General features: G+C 39.1%; 1 protein-coding gene across 5 annotated transcripts in view; it reads right to left on the reverse strand.

Moving 5' to 3' along the window:
- Nucleotides 1–208: 208 nt before the first annotated feature.
- SCAF4 (SR-related CTD associated factor 4) overlaps nucleotides 209–14,087 on the reverse strand; it is a 46,911-nt gene continuing 33,032 nt past the window's right edge. For all 5 annotated transcript variants that reach the window (XM_074902778.1, XM_074902753.1, XM_074902769.1 and 2 more), the window contains 4 exons: nucleotides 9,763–9,925; nucleotides 9,550–9,630; nucleotides 9,254–9,442; nucleotides 209–1,416 (listed from right to left, as the gene is read on the reverse strand). In XM_074902778.1, coding sequence (XP_074758879.1) covers nucleotides 575–1,416; nucleotides 9,254–9,442; nucleotides 9,550–9,630; nucleotides 9,763–9,925 — 1,275 coding nt within the window. In that variant the 3' untranslated portion in view covers nucleotides 209–574. The remainder of the gene's footprint in view (nucleotides 1,417–9,253; nucleotides 9,443–9,549; nucleotides 9,631–9,762; nucleotides 9,926–14,087) is intronic.

The following is a 14,087-nucleotide window of genomic DNA, read 5'->3' on the forward strand; positions in this document are numbered from 1 at the left end:
AAATGCAGCAATCTAAAAATCAAGATGACTATTACAAATAAAAATTTGCTTCTGTGAATAGCTACACAAACAGATGTATTTCTTTTAACAAATATAAACAAAACAGTCTAATTTAGACTCCAGTACAGCATTAACAGTTCAAACTTTAAGATGTTGAACACTCCTTTTCCACTTCAGTGCAGTGTAGGAAGAATAGCACACGTTAAAGTTTGTTACGAAAATAGAGTTTATTAAAAACACATCCCTATTGTTTTGAGGAGCTTTCACCGTTACCTTTTCTTAAATTAAAAAAAAAATAGAAAGCACTTCTACTTCTGATTTGTAAACTTTTTAAAGTCAAAACTTTAAAAAAGTTACAGCAAAAATGGGTAATATTTTAATCATATCTTCAGTATTTCGTGTTATGTTGTGGCTATTTTAAATAGAAGGGAAGCAATCAAATTGCTTACAATTCCCCGCCAACTACTGAGGGGCTGTGATAAAAGCAGAAGCAAATATAATACAGCAGACTGTACAACTCTAAAGCTCTACACTCCAACAAATGTCACTGTTGTCTTTCGACAACTTCCAGTCGCTAGCGAGGCGCCTCCGCCACTGAGCCCATATCCTTTTCTGCTTGTTCCACAGATGAGGTAGCCTCGGATGTTAACTCTTCAACAGGTTTTACACCTGTAGGTTCAGACTCTCCCGCAGCAAGTTCTGAAACAATGTCTGCATCTTCCATTTTGCCACTATGAGATTCGTGGTTTTTGTCGCCATCTGCCCTGTCTGTCATCTCTGGTTTTTCCTTTCCTCTGTTTTCTTCCTTGTCTCTACGAGACTCCCTATCTCTCGAATCTCTCTCTCTGTCTCGATGGCCACTGGACCGCCTGTTTCTGTCCTCCAAGTCTCTGTGTCTGTCACGCTCAGGGCTTCTTCGTCCCCAGTCTCGCCTGTCACGATTACCAAGTCGCTCGTGATCTCTGTCATCGTTGCGGTTACCATAGCGCTCGCGATCGTTTTCTACCCGATTTCCAAAAGATCTCCTTCCAAACCTTTCCTGGTCTCTGTTAGGTGTGAACGTCTGCCTGTCATTCCTAAACTGCCTCCCATCTCTGTTATCCTCGGGTCCGCCCGGCCCCCCGCTTCCCGGCATCCCTCCAGGTCTCACAAAGTGACCTGGCGGAGGGAAGGGGGTTTTCATTCCGTGGGGGGGAGGCATCCCAAAGCCCCCTGGCCCCGGCGGGGGCCCTCTGTGCATCATGTGGGGAGGCATGTGTCGCGGTGGCATCAAGGGGAACCGCTGCAGAGGAGGGGGTGGCATTCCTGGCGGTCGCTGCAGTGGTATCAAACCAGGCCGGGCACCCAAGAGGCCGGTGGATGGAGTCTGCAACCCAACAACAGGGGCTGGTGGGGGTGGTGCAACTCCTTGAGTGCCTGAAACAAACACACACATACAAAAGTAAAATCAGAGGCTGGCAGGAGGGGAAAAAAAGTATTTTCATCATTTCAAAAACATTCGGAAATTATCTCATGAAATGAGCAACACCAAAGGCGGGGGACGGGGGACGGGACAGATGACAGAGCAGCCTGCAAAACCTCCTGTGCTGGCTTGCATACTGTAAGGAGAGCATCACCTTTAAACTGAAGTTTGTGTCATGCTAGAAGTAACTAGTATTGCAATAGTAGTTAACTAGCCACTTGTCCTAAAAGCTTCCTTTTGTAAGGAAGCCATTGCCATTTTGCAGGTCAGAGCTCTTCCCCATCTCCCGCTCAGTGCCTTCCTTTGCCAGCTGACTGCTGGCAAAACACCTTCCTAATAGGTTGTGCTACCCAGGCTTCTAATTAAAGACACCTCACCTCCTCTAGTTAGCTTTAAAACCCTACTCCTCTATTACAAACATCAGCAAAATCATACTGGGCTAAAATGCTTCAGATTTGAACTGGTCATCAACACCGTTTTCAACACGCAGAAGAGGCGGCCAATACAGTAAGCTGCGAAGGGAGAGGTAAGGTCGGACCAGGGCTGGAACAGGAGTGGGAAATCGCAGAGTTTTATTTACTGTTCCAGAGAAAGGGGATACAATAAAGTTTACTTTTAGCAGCATAAACCTTGCAATGTAAACTAAACTAAAAGGAAACGCAACAGATAATTTCTGGATTTTTTCAAAATACAAATTTCCATCCTTCATATCCAACACCAACTGTTTTTCATTTTTATTCCTGGACTGTTGTTTTTAGCATGGTCTTCATAAGAGTAAAAAAATTTAACTCTCAAAACATACCATTTGAGAAAGCTCAGCCCTTGTTGTTAACATCAACACAACCCAAAATGAACGAGGATTACCAAGCTCCAGATGAGGACTTCATGCCAGTAAGCGTGTGCCAGTTTATCCCGTGTGCCTCCTTTTGTCTGAACTAGTAACATTATTGTCTCATTTTCTCTGCAGCCTTTATACTGGACTTATCTGCTCTTTCTGTTCACTAGCAGTTATTTACCTCAAAGTAAGCTCCGTATCTGAGAAAGCATGTGTTGTTTTTTAAAAAACCCTAAACTGAAATTTAAAAGAATCGTTGGCAGCAGAACAAGCGCAAATCTCTCCTAATCCATCCTGCTTTCCTTTATAAATTTGTTGAGACTATAAATAATGTTTTATTTCCATGTATATTAATAAAAATTAAAGAATGCAGATTATGTAAAATTTTCTAAATCTTGCCCTGAGTAAAACTAGAATGTGAAATAGCTATGTGAATTAATACTAGAATTAAATACCTCTCAGTGTCCTCAGTGAAATCTGCACTTTGATTTCAGCCTTATGAGCCCAGTGGAGCAGCCATCCCCAATAACCTTCCATTCAGCTGTTGTAGCTTCCCTCTTCCTCCATCATTTAGCATTTAATCGAAAATATGCCCAAGCCTTCTGAGGAACATACATGTTGCCCTTTCACCACACCACTTCTTACACTTAAGAACATCTCTAACAGAAAGTTTTTTATCTAGGTGCTCTTCATATTCACATTAGAAGGAAATTATATTTTGCAGATCAGGACTCAGTAATAAAGATGTGAATATTCTTCTGGACCATGGTATCACCTTACCTTCCCTTCCAAGCAGTCACTTTTAAGACACAGCTGATAGGTCACACTCTTTGAAAAAAATGTTCCAGCAGCAACAGCTTATTTTTTCTGTTTTGTTGGTTTTTTTTTTTTCCCCCTCTTTTTTGACTTTAAAATTCACAGCCCTCCCCCTCCTCCTGTTCATACCAGGGCTGTAAGTCACCTAGTTTAAACTCCTCTCATGACTTGGTACTACAGATCTGACGAGACAGACATATGGCTAACTTCCAAGAATGTTATTTTGCCGAATTCTGAGGTTTGCAGATATTTTTGTTCATAAGTAAATTCTTCCAGAGATTAAAAATAAGGCAGAAAAGAGTAACAGATCTAATGAGCTGAAGAGGATCAACTGCTTCTGCTCTATAGCAGCAGAGCATATGTGGGTTACAACAGCATGAACATGAGGCAAGTGTGAAAAGTTTTTTTAAATTTCACAAGTACAAGTAATTTAATTTTTCAACCTTAGTTCTACACAAAATGCAGCTCAGAAGCAGCGTAACAGTATCTGAAGCTCCTTCTCTTTCAATCTGGACTGCATCAGCAGGGTAGCTGAATACTTTTAATTTTAAATCTGCACTCAAATTTTGAGGCTATAGAAATAACTATTAGAGTTTCCTTGCTGTGCTGACAAATCAGACACCAATTAAAAGTTCACTCTCAAAGACCTGTCCAAACCCACATCCAAGTTTACTGAAAATGGTCAGTAAAATTAGTGGTACAGATTGCACATGCAATGTCTAGGAAAACGTAAAGCCCTTTCTCCTATATAGGGAACAACAGTATGTAAAATTTAAATAGTTCGTCAAACTTGAAAAGAAGTACCAGAGCTCCTAAAGAAACAATAAAGTGATTTAATGACCATCTCATACCTGTACAGATGAGTGATGGAATTTATCTGCCCCAGCCTGTATTTTATTCATTTGTTCATAACTGCAAGCCTTTTTGTAGTAGCTAACCTCATCTTCTTGCTTACAGGTATGGAATACAGCCATCCCTTGCACCAGCTGCTTATTCTGTGTAACTTGGCCAAGACATGGCTTTTATTAAAAGACATGGCTTTTAATACTGGAAATATAATCCTCAGACCTTACACATGGTATGTTATTCTGTTCAAATGTGTAAAAACATAGATTGTTTTCACAGCTTGTTTTTATTTGTAATTTTTACCAGTGATGCATAGCAAAAGGTCCTCAGAACTCGCGAAGAGTGTTTACAATGAAGGCGGCAGATACAAGCGTACTAGGAAAACCCGTCGCCAACCACGAGTATTGTTTCACAGGTGCAAGAACAATCACACAGTGTTACAAGTTTCATAATTTCACTTTACTCATAAGACACAGCCCAAAATGCTAAAGCTGTCCTGAAGAAGTGTCTTCTGTCCGAGAGGTCACAGGAGTCATCCTTACTGTTTTGATAAATTAGGTAAAAAGCCAGATTTCTGTGTCATAGTAATTCCATTTCTGATTATCTTCTCTTCTGGCTGGACAAATCCCATGTTCCCCTGTGATAATTATCAGTGTTACAAATGCTAATGTAACTGAGAAGTGTAGCATCTGATTTTTTTTTTTTTTAAAGTGAACTCTGCCCACTAAGTGATTATAGTGTCTCTTATAATCTGTTAAATTACTTCTCAGCTGTGCTGCTACAAGAAAGCAAGTAGAGGAATGGTGCTTTCTGTATTTGACAGAGCAATCCTGCTTCAAATACACCTCCTTTGCAAATACGATGGCAATATATACGAGAACAAGAAGTCAAAAGCTTATGATTCCAGCTAAAGTTTACGCTTTGAGTTTGATGCTGATGTTCTGCAACATTTAGCATGTCACCTTAATCCTCCTATCATTCTCCAGTGGGGAATGCTGCATCTTAAAACTAGAACATGAAATACTACGGGAAATTCTTGAAAGAGAGACAATGTTGTAAGTCTTTGTGTCTTATTCTGGAGTTTGATATAGAATCCTTTAGACCAGGCCAAGACTGTAAAGAAAGAAGCCTGAACTTAACAACCTAAATATCATTTCACAGCTTAAATAGCTTGCCATAAACGCCAGCATTTTTTAGGGTAGTCAGCGTCCATCACTGAAACCTGTAGGAGCTTGCTCCTATTCATGTAAGATGCTTAAACAAGGATGTAAGTCAAACTACGTTATGTGTACAGTGTTGGTTAGTGGCACTGAGATTTCTAAAATTCCTGTTTCATAAAACACAAACACTGAACTGATCCAGGTCAAGGGAATCATCAAGGCAAAACTGAATTCCACAAATGGTGCTTGAGAGTTCATGTTCCCTTACCTCTGAATTCTCATCCCGTAGTATTATGAAAGCAACAGTCACATATATAAGTAGCAAACATGCAGTGTTTGTTGTGCTTTTAAAATGGGCTATCACAAGGAATTTGGAAATGTATTAGGTTTATCACTGTTCATATCCTATATTAATAAAAATCTCATCCTTCCTGTGAAGGAAGTATCCACTTTCTAATACAGTAATACTCTGATGAGCTCAGAGAATATTGTAGTCTGTCTTTTATGATTTAATGCAGATTATAAAAAGACCAGGTAGTTACTTAAGAACAAACCAGCAAGGGAGAAAGAATAACTCAGCATGCATTAACAGGAAATGAATACCAAGTTCAATGAGAACTACAGTCTAATAAATCTTCGATAATATGTAATTATCATTGTAGGAATTTTGGTTAAAGGCACTAGATCAGAACCTACAAACTGCAATATAGTGTATTTAATCAAGATAATAGATCACAGAATCTGTATATTCAAAACATAGCATCTGCAACAGCAGTTTATTACTGGTCCAAATTACAGCATTTGCTCAACACTAAGAACAAGTTGGCAAATCAAAAATGATTTAAAAGCCTGTCACTTTCTGCAATATGCACATGTAAAAGGAGTCTAAAAATATCTGCTTTGCAGATCCCTTAAAAAAATGACATATGAGCACACACTCACAAAACCAGTTACAGTCTGGATAATCTTGTTCAAATTAAGAACAAGAAGCTATAACAGCAGCAAATATGATCAAGGATACAACTAAATAAAAACAACCCGAGGGTGGTTTTTAGAAATAAGCAGAAAAAAATTCAGACACAATGTCCATGAGGGATCACTTCTCTGAAGCACAAACACATCTTTGTTGGAAGTGATGAAAGAATTACATTGGAGGAATGAATGAAATTAGTGGAGGTGAAACAGAATGTAACTTACATTGCTAAGAAAACATATGAAATCTTACAATAATTGATTTAGAATTACTTTGTAACATATCTTCCATATAAAAACTGAACAGATAAGCTTCATTTTGAAGTTACAAAAATTAGAAAAGAGCTCCTGCATTTGTACAGATTACATAAGGTGTTCTCAAGCAAGGTTAAGTTTAGATTTCTATGACAGTCTCTTCAGAGCAATCTTCATTCCTTGAATTCAGCCTGCTGAAGTAAGTTCTTCTATCCTGACCAAATATCCGAAGAACATTTCTTCATTCTTCGTGTTACACTACTCAATCCCCTTCATCCCTGTTTCCCCAAGGAGAGTCCTCATGACATACTTCATGATGCTGTCAAACAAATCTTTCTTCCACCTTCTTATCTCAGCTTGGAGAACCACATCATGGGTATGTTTAAGGAGCAGTTTGAGGACTTCGTGAGAAACCAGTCACACGAGCAGTCATCTGTACTCAAAATGCTAAACCATACACTTTTGCACATCAGTTCCTTTAGTCTGAAGCATCGGATTTCCTTTGTCGGCACTTTCCCATGGCTAACTGAGGGTGATGCCGTACCTACTCAATGACTTTGTTCAGTTTATTTGCCTCTGATCTGTACAAGACTGTAGGTCAGGCCCTAAGGCTATGTTTAAACTGTCAAGCCTGCAAGTACTTCTGGGCTCCAGGACCGGGATGCACATGTAGCTTGCATCTCATGTCCGCACACATGGTGAAACCCTGGCACACTCCATTTTCCATGCTTTGATTTCCCCAGGAGCAAAACCTGACACACAGAATGGAAAGGAAGGAATGACGATGCAGCCTGGCCAGCTCTTGAACTCCGAGGATGGGGAAGTCAAAATTTCAAGGGACACCTCTTCGCTATCTACATCAGCATGAGTCATGGAAAACATCATCTCTTTCATGTTTTTCTTCCAGCCTAAGGAGAGACCAGATCTGGACTCTCACATGCAGAGCTAAGCTCAATCGATAAGTGAATCAAAGTGGTTTTAAGAAGACAGTTTCTGTTAACTTACTGAAAAGTTTTAAAAGCAAAGACAACTGATATTAATCTTTTATCTTTAATCATGTAAAATATTATAATCTGTTTCTTCTGTTTTTCTTGTATTTTATATCAGATTGTGAACAGTCCCCCTTAACTCTTAAGTGTCAGGATTGAAGGATTTTACATTAACTCACTGATTGTAAATAAGACACACACTTCTTGAAATAAGACATCATCAACATAAAATGCTATTACTTAAGTAAACACATAGATCTCTAAGCTATTACTCCATGACTACTCTGTAAGCTCACACATACAATCTTATAAAAAGGAAAAAATTCTCCTATCCCCTTGTTGATGTGACTGAACACTGAGGGAAGTCACTCTGACTGCATGGACAAATTTATCTGCCTGAACTATTCAGTAAACAAGTGAGTAAAAACAGAGGCAAGTTCTTGATCTTCAGATTTATCAAATTTAGCTTCCTTGAACTTGTAAGAATAAAAAAAAGCTACTGACCCAGCAACTAATATGGGTATAGAATTTACTTCACTCCACTCTTGATTTCATAAAACCTTTTTCTTAGGTGTACAGCAATACAGCAAACTGCGGAGTAACTTAATACATTCCAAAGGCTTGGAATAAAAAGCTGAAGTTAAGCCATACAAGATATAGTACCATGACACTTCAAAAATCTGATTAATACTGTATCTGATGGGAATGTCTTAAATGTATAGTCTGATACTCCTTATCACTACAGAATTCTCTCAATCTGTGGTGTCACCGCAGAGTTTTCTTTTAAGCTCTGTTTTCCAAGTGTCCAAGGTAACGCTAAAACAATTTGCTGCTGGTTTTGCATATCTGCTTTGATTGATTTTAAAAAGCAGACTTATTTTCAGAGAGAAGCAGCTCTTCACTTTGAAAAATGCCTTTTAAAAGGGTCCTACTTTGAGTTTCCAAGAAAGATTACAAAAATCACTAGTCATGTCTGGAAAATTTAGTCATTAAATCCAACAGAGCAGCAACCTCTCAGGGAAACAAATCTCTGTGTTCTTTTCAGTGTACACTGAAAACGTTGTGGGTAGAAGCACACTGCAACAAAATGTATCTTTCATTCAGTTGTTAGGCTCTCATTTAGAGGCCTGAAATCCCATAAATGTAATAACATAATTAAAATTTGTAGGAAACAAGTCTCAAGTATAATCTTGAGTGACCCATACAAGGCCATTCTAAAATAAAATATTTAGCAGACCTCTGTAACATGAAACAATATATACTCTTCAAATATCTGATCAAGTTCATATATTGTGAAAAGAGATTTATATAAGATATCCAAAGTTATCTTGGTTTTGCTAGTCAAAATACCATTTTGTAATATTTAAATAAGGTATCATGGTTTCAAAGGTTTCAAAACCTGTAATACTGCAGGGCTGTATAAAAGCTTTTTTTTTTTTTCATTTTATTAAAATAATTTATTTCATACATAAAAAGTATCCCATATTTTCACAGATTTAAAAAACACACTATAAAAAATACTGTTTCTCTGTGAGTTAATTTTACACATGTAATAGTTGAGTCTAAAACATAGTTCATATGTCATACAGACGTTCTGTTGTAAGTTAATTTTCTATATGGTAAAAGCCTCAATTTGTTAAAAGTAGAGAGCATTTCGTTCTGCTCTGAATTTGTAACTTAAACGTTATAGCTTTTTTGTTTCTTCAGAAAACAGATTTCAATAATAAAAAATTACTGCTCCCTCTGTGCAAAATCAAGCCTCTAAAACTGATTTAAAAGCCAGCAGAAGGGCAGAAATTTCAACAAGTTTGAAAAATTTGCTTTACTTTCCCATGAAGTGTAAGTCAGTAGCAAAATCAAAACAATATTTTAAATTTAGGGAACAATAAACTGAAGAATATATCCAAAATGAACTTACCAAGAAGTGGAATAGCTTGTGTGACAGGAGCAGGTACATTAGTAGGTGCTACAGGAGGTGGAACAGTCCCATATATTTTGGAACTATCGGTAGTTTCAGCATTCCCTCTGGATCCAGAAACCACTGTTGGGATGGGATTTCCTACAGATGAATCTTTTGTAGTGTCTTCATTCACACCAGTTGCTGTAGCTAAGAAACAATGCATTGACATATTAAAAAAAAAAAAAAAAAGTCAGATTTTCTGCTTGCACAATACCTTTCTTCTACTGCCACTTGCCCAAGATTTAAACACTTACAATTTGGGATGTTTACTGCCGGAGTGTGAGGAACAGATACTGGAGGAGTTATAGGTGGTGGTGGTCCAGGAGGAAGAAAGCCTATAAAAAAAGTATGTATGGACAGTGAGTATCACTTTACCAAAACATACCTGTGCAGTTTACATGGCAGATGCTTTTATTTGCTATGTGGTTAAAAAAGGACTTAATATTCCTAAAAATATATAAATGTACCTGGGGGTAAATGCATTGGGTTGAAACCAGGACGTAAAAATGGAGGTGGCGGGGGTGGTGGCACTCCAGGAGCAAATCCAGGAGGTGGGATTCCTAAAGGTGCTGTGAAAGCAGGTGGCTGGAGTGCACCAACCACTGGAGGACCTGATGGATGTGGTGGAACCTAAGAAAAAAGGAAGAGGAAAAATGTTACCTCAAGACCAACTGGATTATTTGTTGTTCAGCTGTGGACTGCTGTCTTCTGGGCTTTGTCCATCAAAACAAGAACATTTAAACTACCTTAATTAACCTGCAAGAGCAACTGATCTAATTAGCAGTCAAAAACCTCCTACAACTTAAAACATTAACTTCAATCTTGTTTGCCTTTGTCCTTAAATATAATGTTATTCTCTGTGGTAAATGGATATTAATGCATGCTGGTAACTCATCTAAATATACCTTTAATGCAGCAGCAGGAACTGATTTCACCATCCAGCATGATACACTATAATGCACACAAATTTGGAGTGATTAAAAACACTTTATTTTTTCTTTTTCGCTACCTGAGTTCGTATATTAGAGTGACTATTGTTTCCTTATTATTTTACTTTGATTTATATCAAGCTCTGAATGAAAACTGATTTAAATTAAGTTGTTCCTTAGACTCATATTTATGAACTTTCTATAAAAACTACATTAAATGTGTGGGAATCAAAAGGAAAAAAGTTTAATCAAAATATGCTCTGCATTTAAAACTGAAGTGATTGTAACTGACTTGCCTCCATGACCATCAAAATTTCAGAACTACTACACCAAGACCCTTCATGACTTTTTATTTCTAGAGTAAAGAAGGAAAAGCCTTTACTGTTTTATTCTCAGAACTGAAAGAAGTTGCACTAAACCAAAGTAAGCAAAAAATTCTCCTTAAACCTGGAGAAGATGCTAAAACTGTCAAGCACCCAATACCACTTCAAACTTTCCAAGTTCTTTACCAATGACTAGGTTAGTGAGCTGAGCTCACTTCTACTAATAAGAGTTTTAAAATCAATTAATCACAATAGTCTTTAAGTCATTAGGCTTTAGTGTAGACTTCTTATTTTTAGCTTTAAATTGGTTATTTATTGGTTTATAATAACCTGCTGATTAGGCCCTGGCCTGAAGTTCAACTAACTGAGCAGGATGTGAGAAACTACTGAGTGGCACAAGAAATTGCCATATATGACATGTAACAATGTGAGAAGCCAACAAAAGTTACAGATGGCACCATGAGGGGTGGCTGGATTCTGCAGGTGGTTAAGGGGGTGTTATGTGAACAGCCAAACTTCAGTGAGAAGAAGCACTGAGGACCTTCTGGGGATTAGGACCCTGCAAGGCCAACAGTGCACAGGAAGCCTATCTAGGGGTAACATATAAGGCCAAGACTACCCAGATGAACATTAACTTTGGGTAACCACAGAGGCGTTTCATTAATCACAGTTAAAGCTTTAGAAAAAGTGCTCCAAAACAACAGTAACCTAACAGTCTCAGTAAGTCTTTTTGGTTTACAGGGCACTCCTTCAAAGAACAACAGCTTACAAAATGAGCCAGGCATAGTGACAGATCTGTTGATTCCAGTAATGTTCTGTGAAGCAAGCGTTCATGTACAGAGTGTGTACGCAGCAGAAGGAATTGAGGAGCGGTATCGGTAAGGCAAAAAGGTTTAAAAAAAGAGGGGAAATTTGCTAAGTGCTGTTGGTTCTTAAGTAGTTAAAAGCTGAAAAAACTGTGGATGAAACGTGTATGCGATGGCTTGAGAAAGTATAATGAATAGTAAAATATGATGATGGAACCAGAATAGAAGTAGCATCAAAGGAGGATGATTTTGATACATATTAGAGGATATTCATATCTAATTATCCAAGATTAACCACTGTACTTAGTTTTTTTTTCTAAAAAGTTAGCCCTCTAATACATAGTTGTAAGCAACACATTTCCTTTAAGCAGAAAGAAAAAAGATGGTAAAACTCTATGCATAAATGTCACAACATCTAATTTAAAATGTAATTTGAAGGATAAAGTTTCTCTGTTAAAGAGATGGGACCAACAGCTAATAAACACCGACAGACAACAAACACAGAGGACTGCTGAACAGTTTCAGAATAATAGCTAATGAATTGGGTAAAACAAAGTACCAAAAATGCTACTGGGGAGACCCTTTATTAATGGTGAGAATAATATGGGAAAACCTAGTATTTTATTAGCAACACTGGAAACTGGAATGACTGACCTCTCAATAACTGTAATGCAGACTGCCAGGTGCATCTCAATGAACACGTCTTGAGCTTTGACCTGTGTCCAGGTATAACAATTTCTTACTGCACACCTCTCAGATTGAGACTTGAAGGAGAATCATTGGCTCTGTGAACTAAAGGAGCACAGTCTACCTACAGTACTCCAAGACAAGTAAATATATATTTAAGGGCATCAGGAGTCTCCAGCAGGAAGACTGCAAAGGAGACTTCCAATTTCAATAGAAAGGGTACGGGATGGACGTTGGACCAAGGCACAACTCCCACGCCTAGTTACAGGAGGAGTATGTGGGATCAAGAAATACATAATGAAATTTGGGACGTACACTCTCAACCTGGACTCTAGTTTCTGGCTGAAAACCCATGAAATGAAGAAAAGTGACTCTGGGTTGGTTTGGGCAACTTACGGAAAAGGGTGGCCACAGCAAACCCCCTGGACTTCCATGTATAACCCTGGCAAAGCCTGAGCCACAGTTCACTGTCAAAGAATGGCAGCTTGGGTAGAATAACACCAAGCTTTGCCAGGAGAACGGAACACCAATTGCCCAAAACCTCAGCAATACAAGTGGTATTACAAGTGCTATTAACTGAAACTGACTCTCAATAGCCAAGAAACAGACTTAAGTTGATCTTGGATACTGCAATATGACTTAAAAATAAACACAGACCTACCCTCAGAGCAGATCACTGAGGTGGATTACTCAGACCTGCAGCAGTGGGACCAGATTCAGCAACAGCTCAGAGATCTGAATCTACAGGCAAGAAAAGGGCTCACTCCAGCAGCACAATACAACAAAAGTATCCCACCTCTCCTGCTAACCACCCAGGACCCTGTGGCTGAGAAGATGCTGTGTGCTTTGTTGAGGCCAAAGAACCAGACTTACGTACACAGGCTATCACTCTTAGGACATTATCGACTTTAAGTGCCTTACTCCACAGAGGTTTCATTCTCAGGTCCAGATGACAGCAGCAATAATGGAAGGTCAGTCATGTTAGTTACATGGCTCACAGGTCATGCCCAGCAGAGCAGGCTCCAGCCCTGTGTCTGGCCCATGCAGGGGGGTAGCACAGAAGTCCCGTTATACTCTACCAGAGAAAAGAGTGATGCAGCTCCTTCCCAATCTATCTTTAAGTGTGAGACTGTCAGAGCTGTGGGCAGATCACAATGCTGCTGACTAGGCCCTGGCCTGAAGTTAAGCTTCCTGAGAAAGGGCATTAAGGGCATGAGAAGCTACTGAACACAACATGAGAAACTGCCAGATGTGACAGATAACAATGTGACAAGCTGACAAGTTACACATAGTGACATAAGGGATTGCTCGATTTCACAGGTGGTTAACCGGGTGCTTCGTGAACAATAGCCAGGCTTCACAGATAACCATAAAGGAGCACTGGGCATCTTAGGAGAAAAAGGATCTTTCTTGTGAGACCCACAGTGCATAAGTAACCATTTCCAGAATACTATACAAGGACAATATTACTTAGGTAATCGTATCATAAATAGCAAATCTGGGTAGGGATGCAGCACAACTGAGACCAACATGGAACAAAATAATTAGGGGAGAGTTGTTTACTTGGGAGGAGATAGGAGTAAAAAAAGGGAGGAGAAAGCACAATAAAAAGGAAGGTCAAGAAGTGAGAAAAAAAGAGAGTAAGTTATGGGACTCATGCAGTCAGAGCTGTTTGGGGTTATCTGTCAGGCAGCCCTATGCCTGGTCACTGCAGCCTAAGTCAGGACAACACAGACAGCCTGTTCTGGCATGTGAATGCATCAAACCTGCTCCTCCAGTCAGAGGGACCAGGGTGCTTTCCACAGCTAACAGGGGAGCAGACAGACAGATGGATTGAGCAACATGGTATCACTGTACTGATGTCCATTCCAGGCTGGACAGCAGCAGCAGCTATGCAGCACTCCACTACAACCTCCCCACCTCTTACAGTCCCACACACTGAAGCCCAATACAAATGAAAGCAGTTCTGCTTGTATCAGAGGACAAAAATACATCAGCTAATTAAAATGCAATGGTATTCCACAAAGCTATTTAAACAAAAGAAGTG

This window comes from Athene noctua, chromosome 1 (assembly GCF_965140245.1).
Source record: "Athene noctua chromosome 1, bAthNoc1.hap1.1, whole genome shotgun sequence".
Classification (NCBI taxonomy): domain Eukaryota; kingdom Metazoa; phylum Chordata; class Aves; order Strigiformes; family Strigidae; genus Athene; species Athene noctua.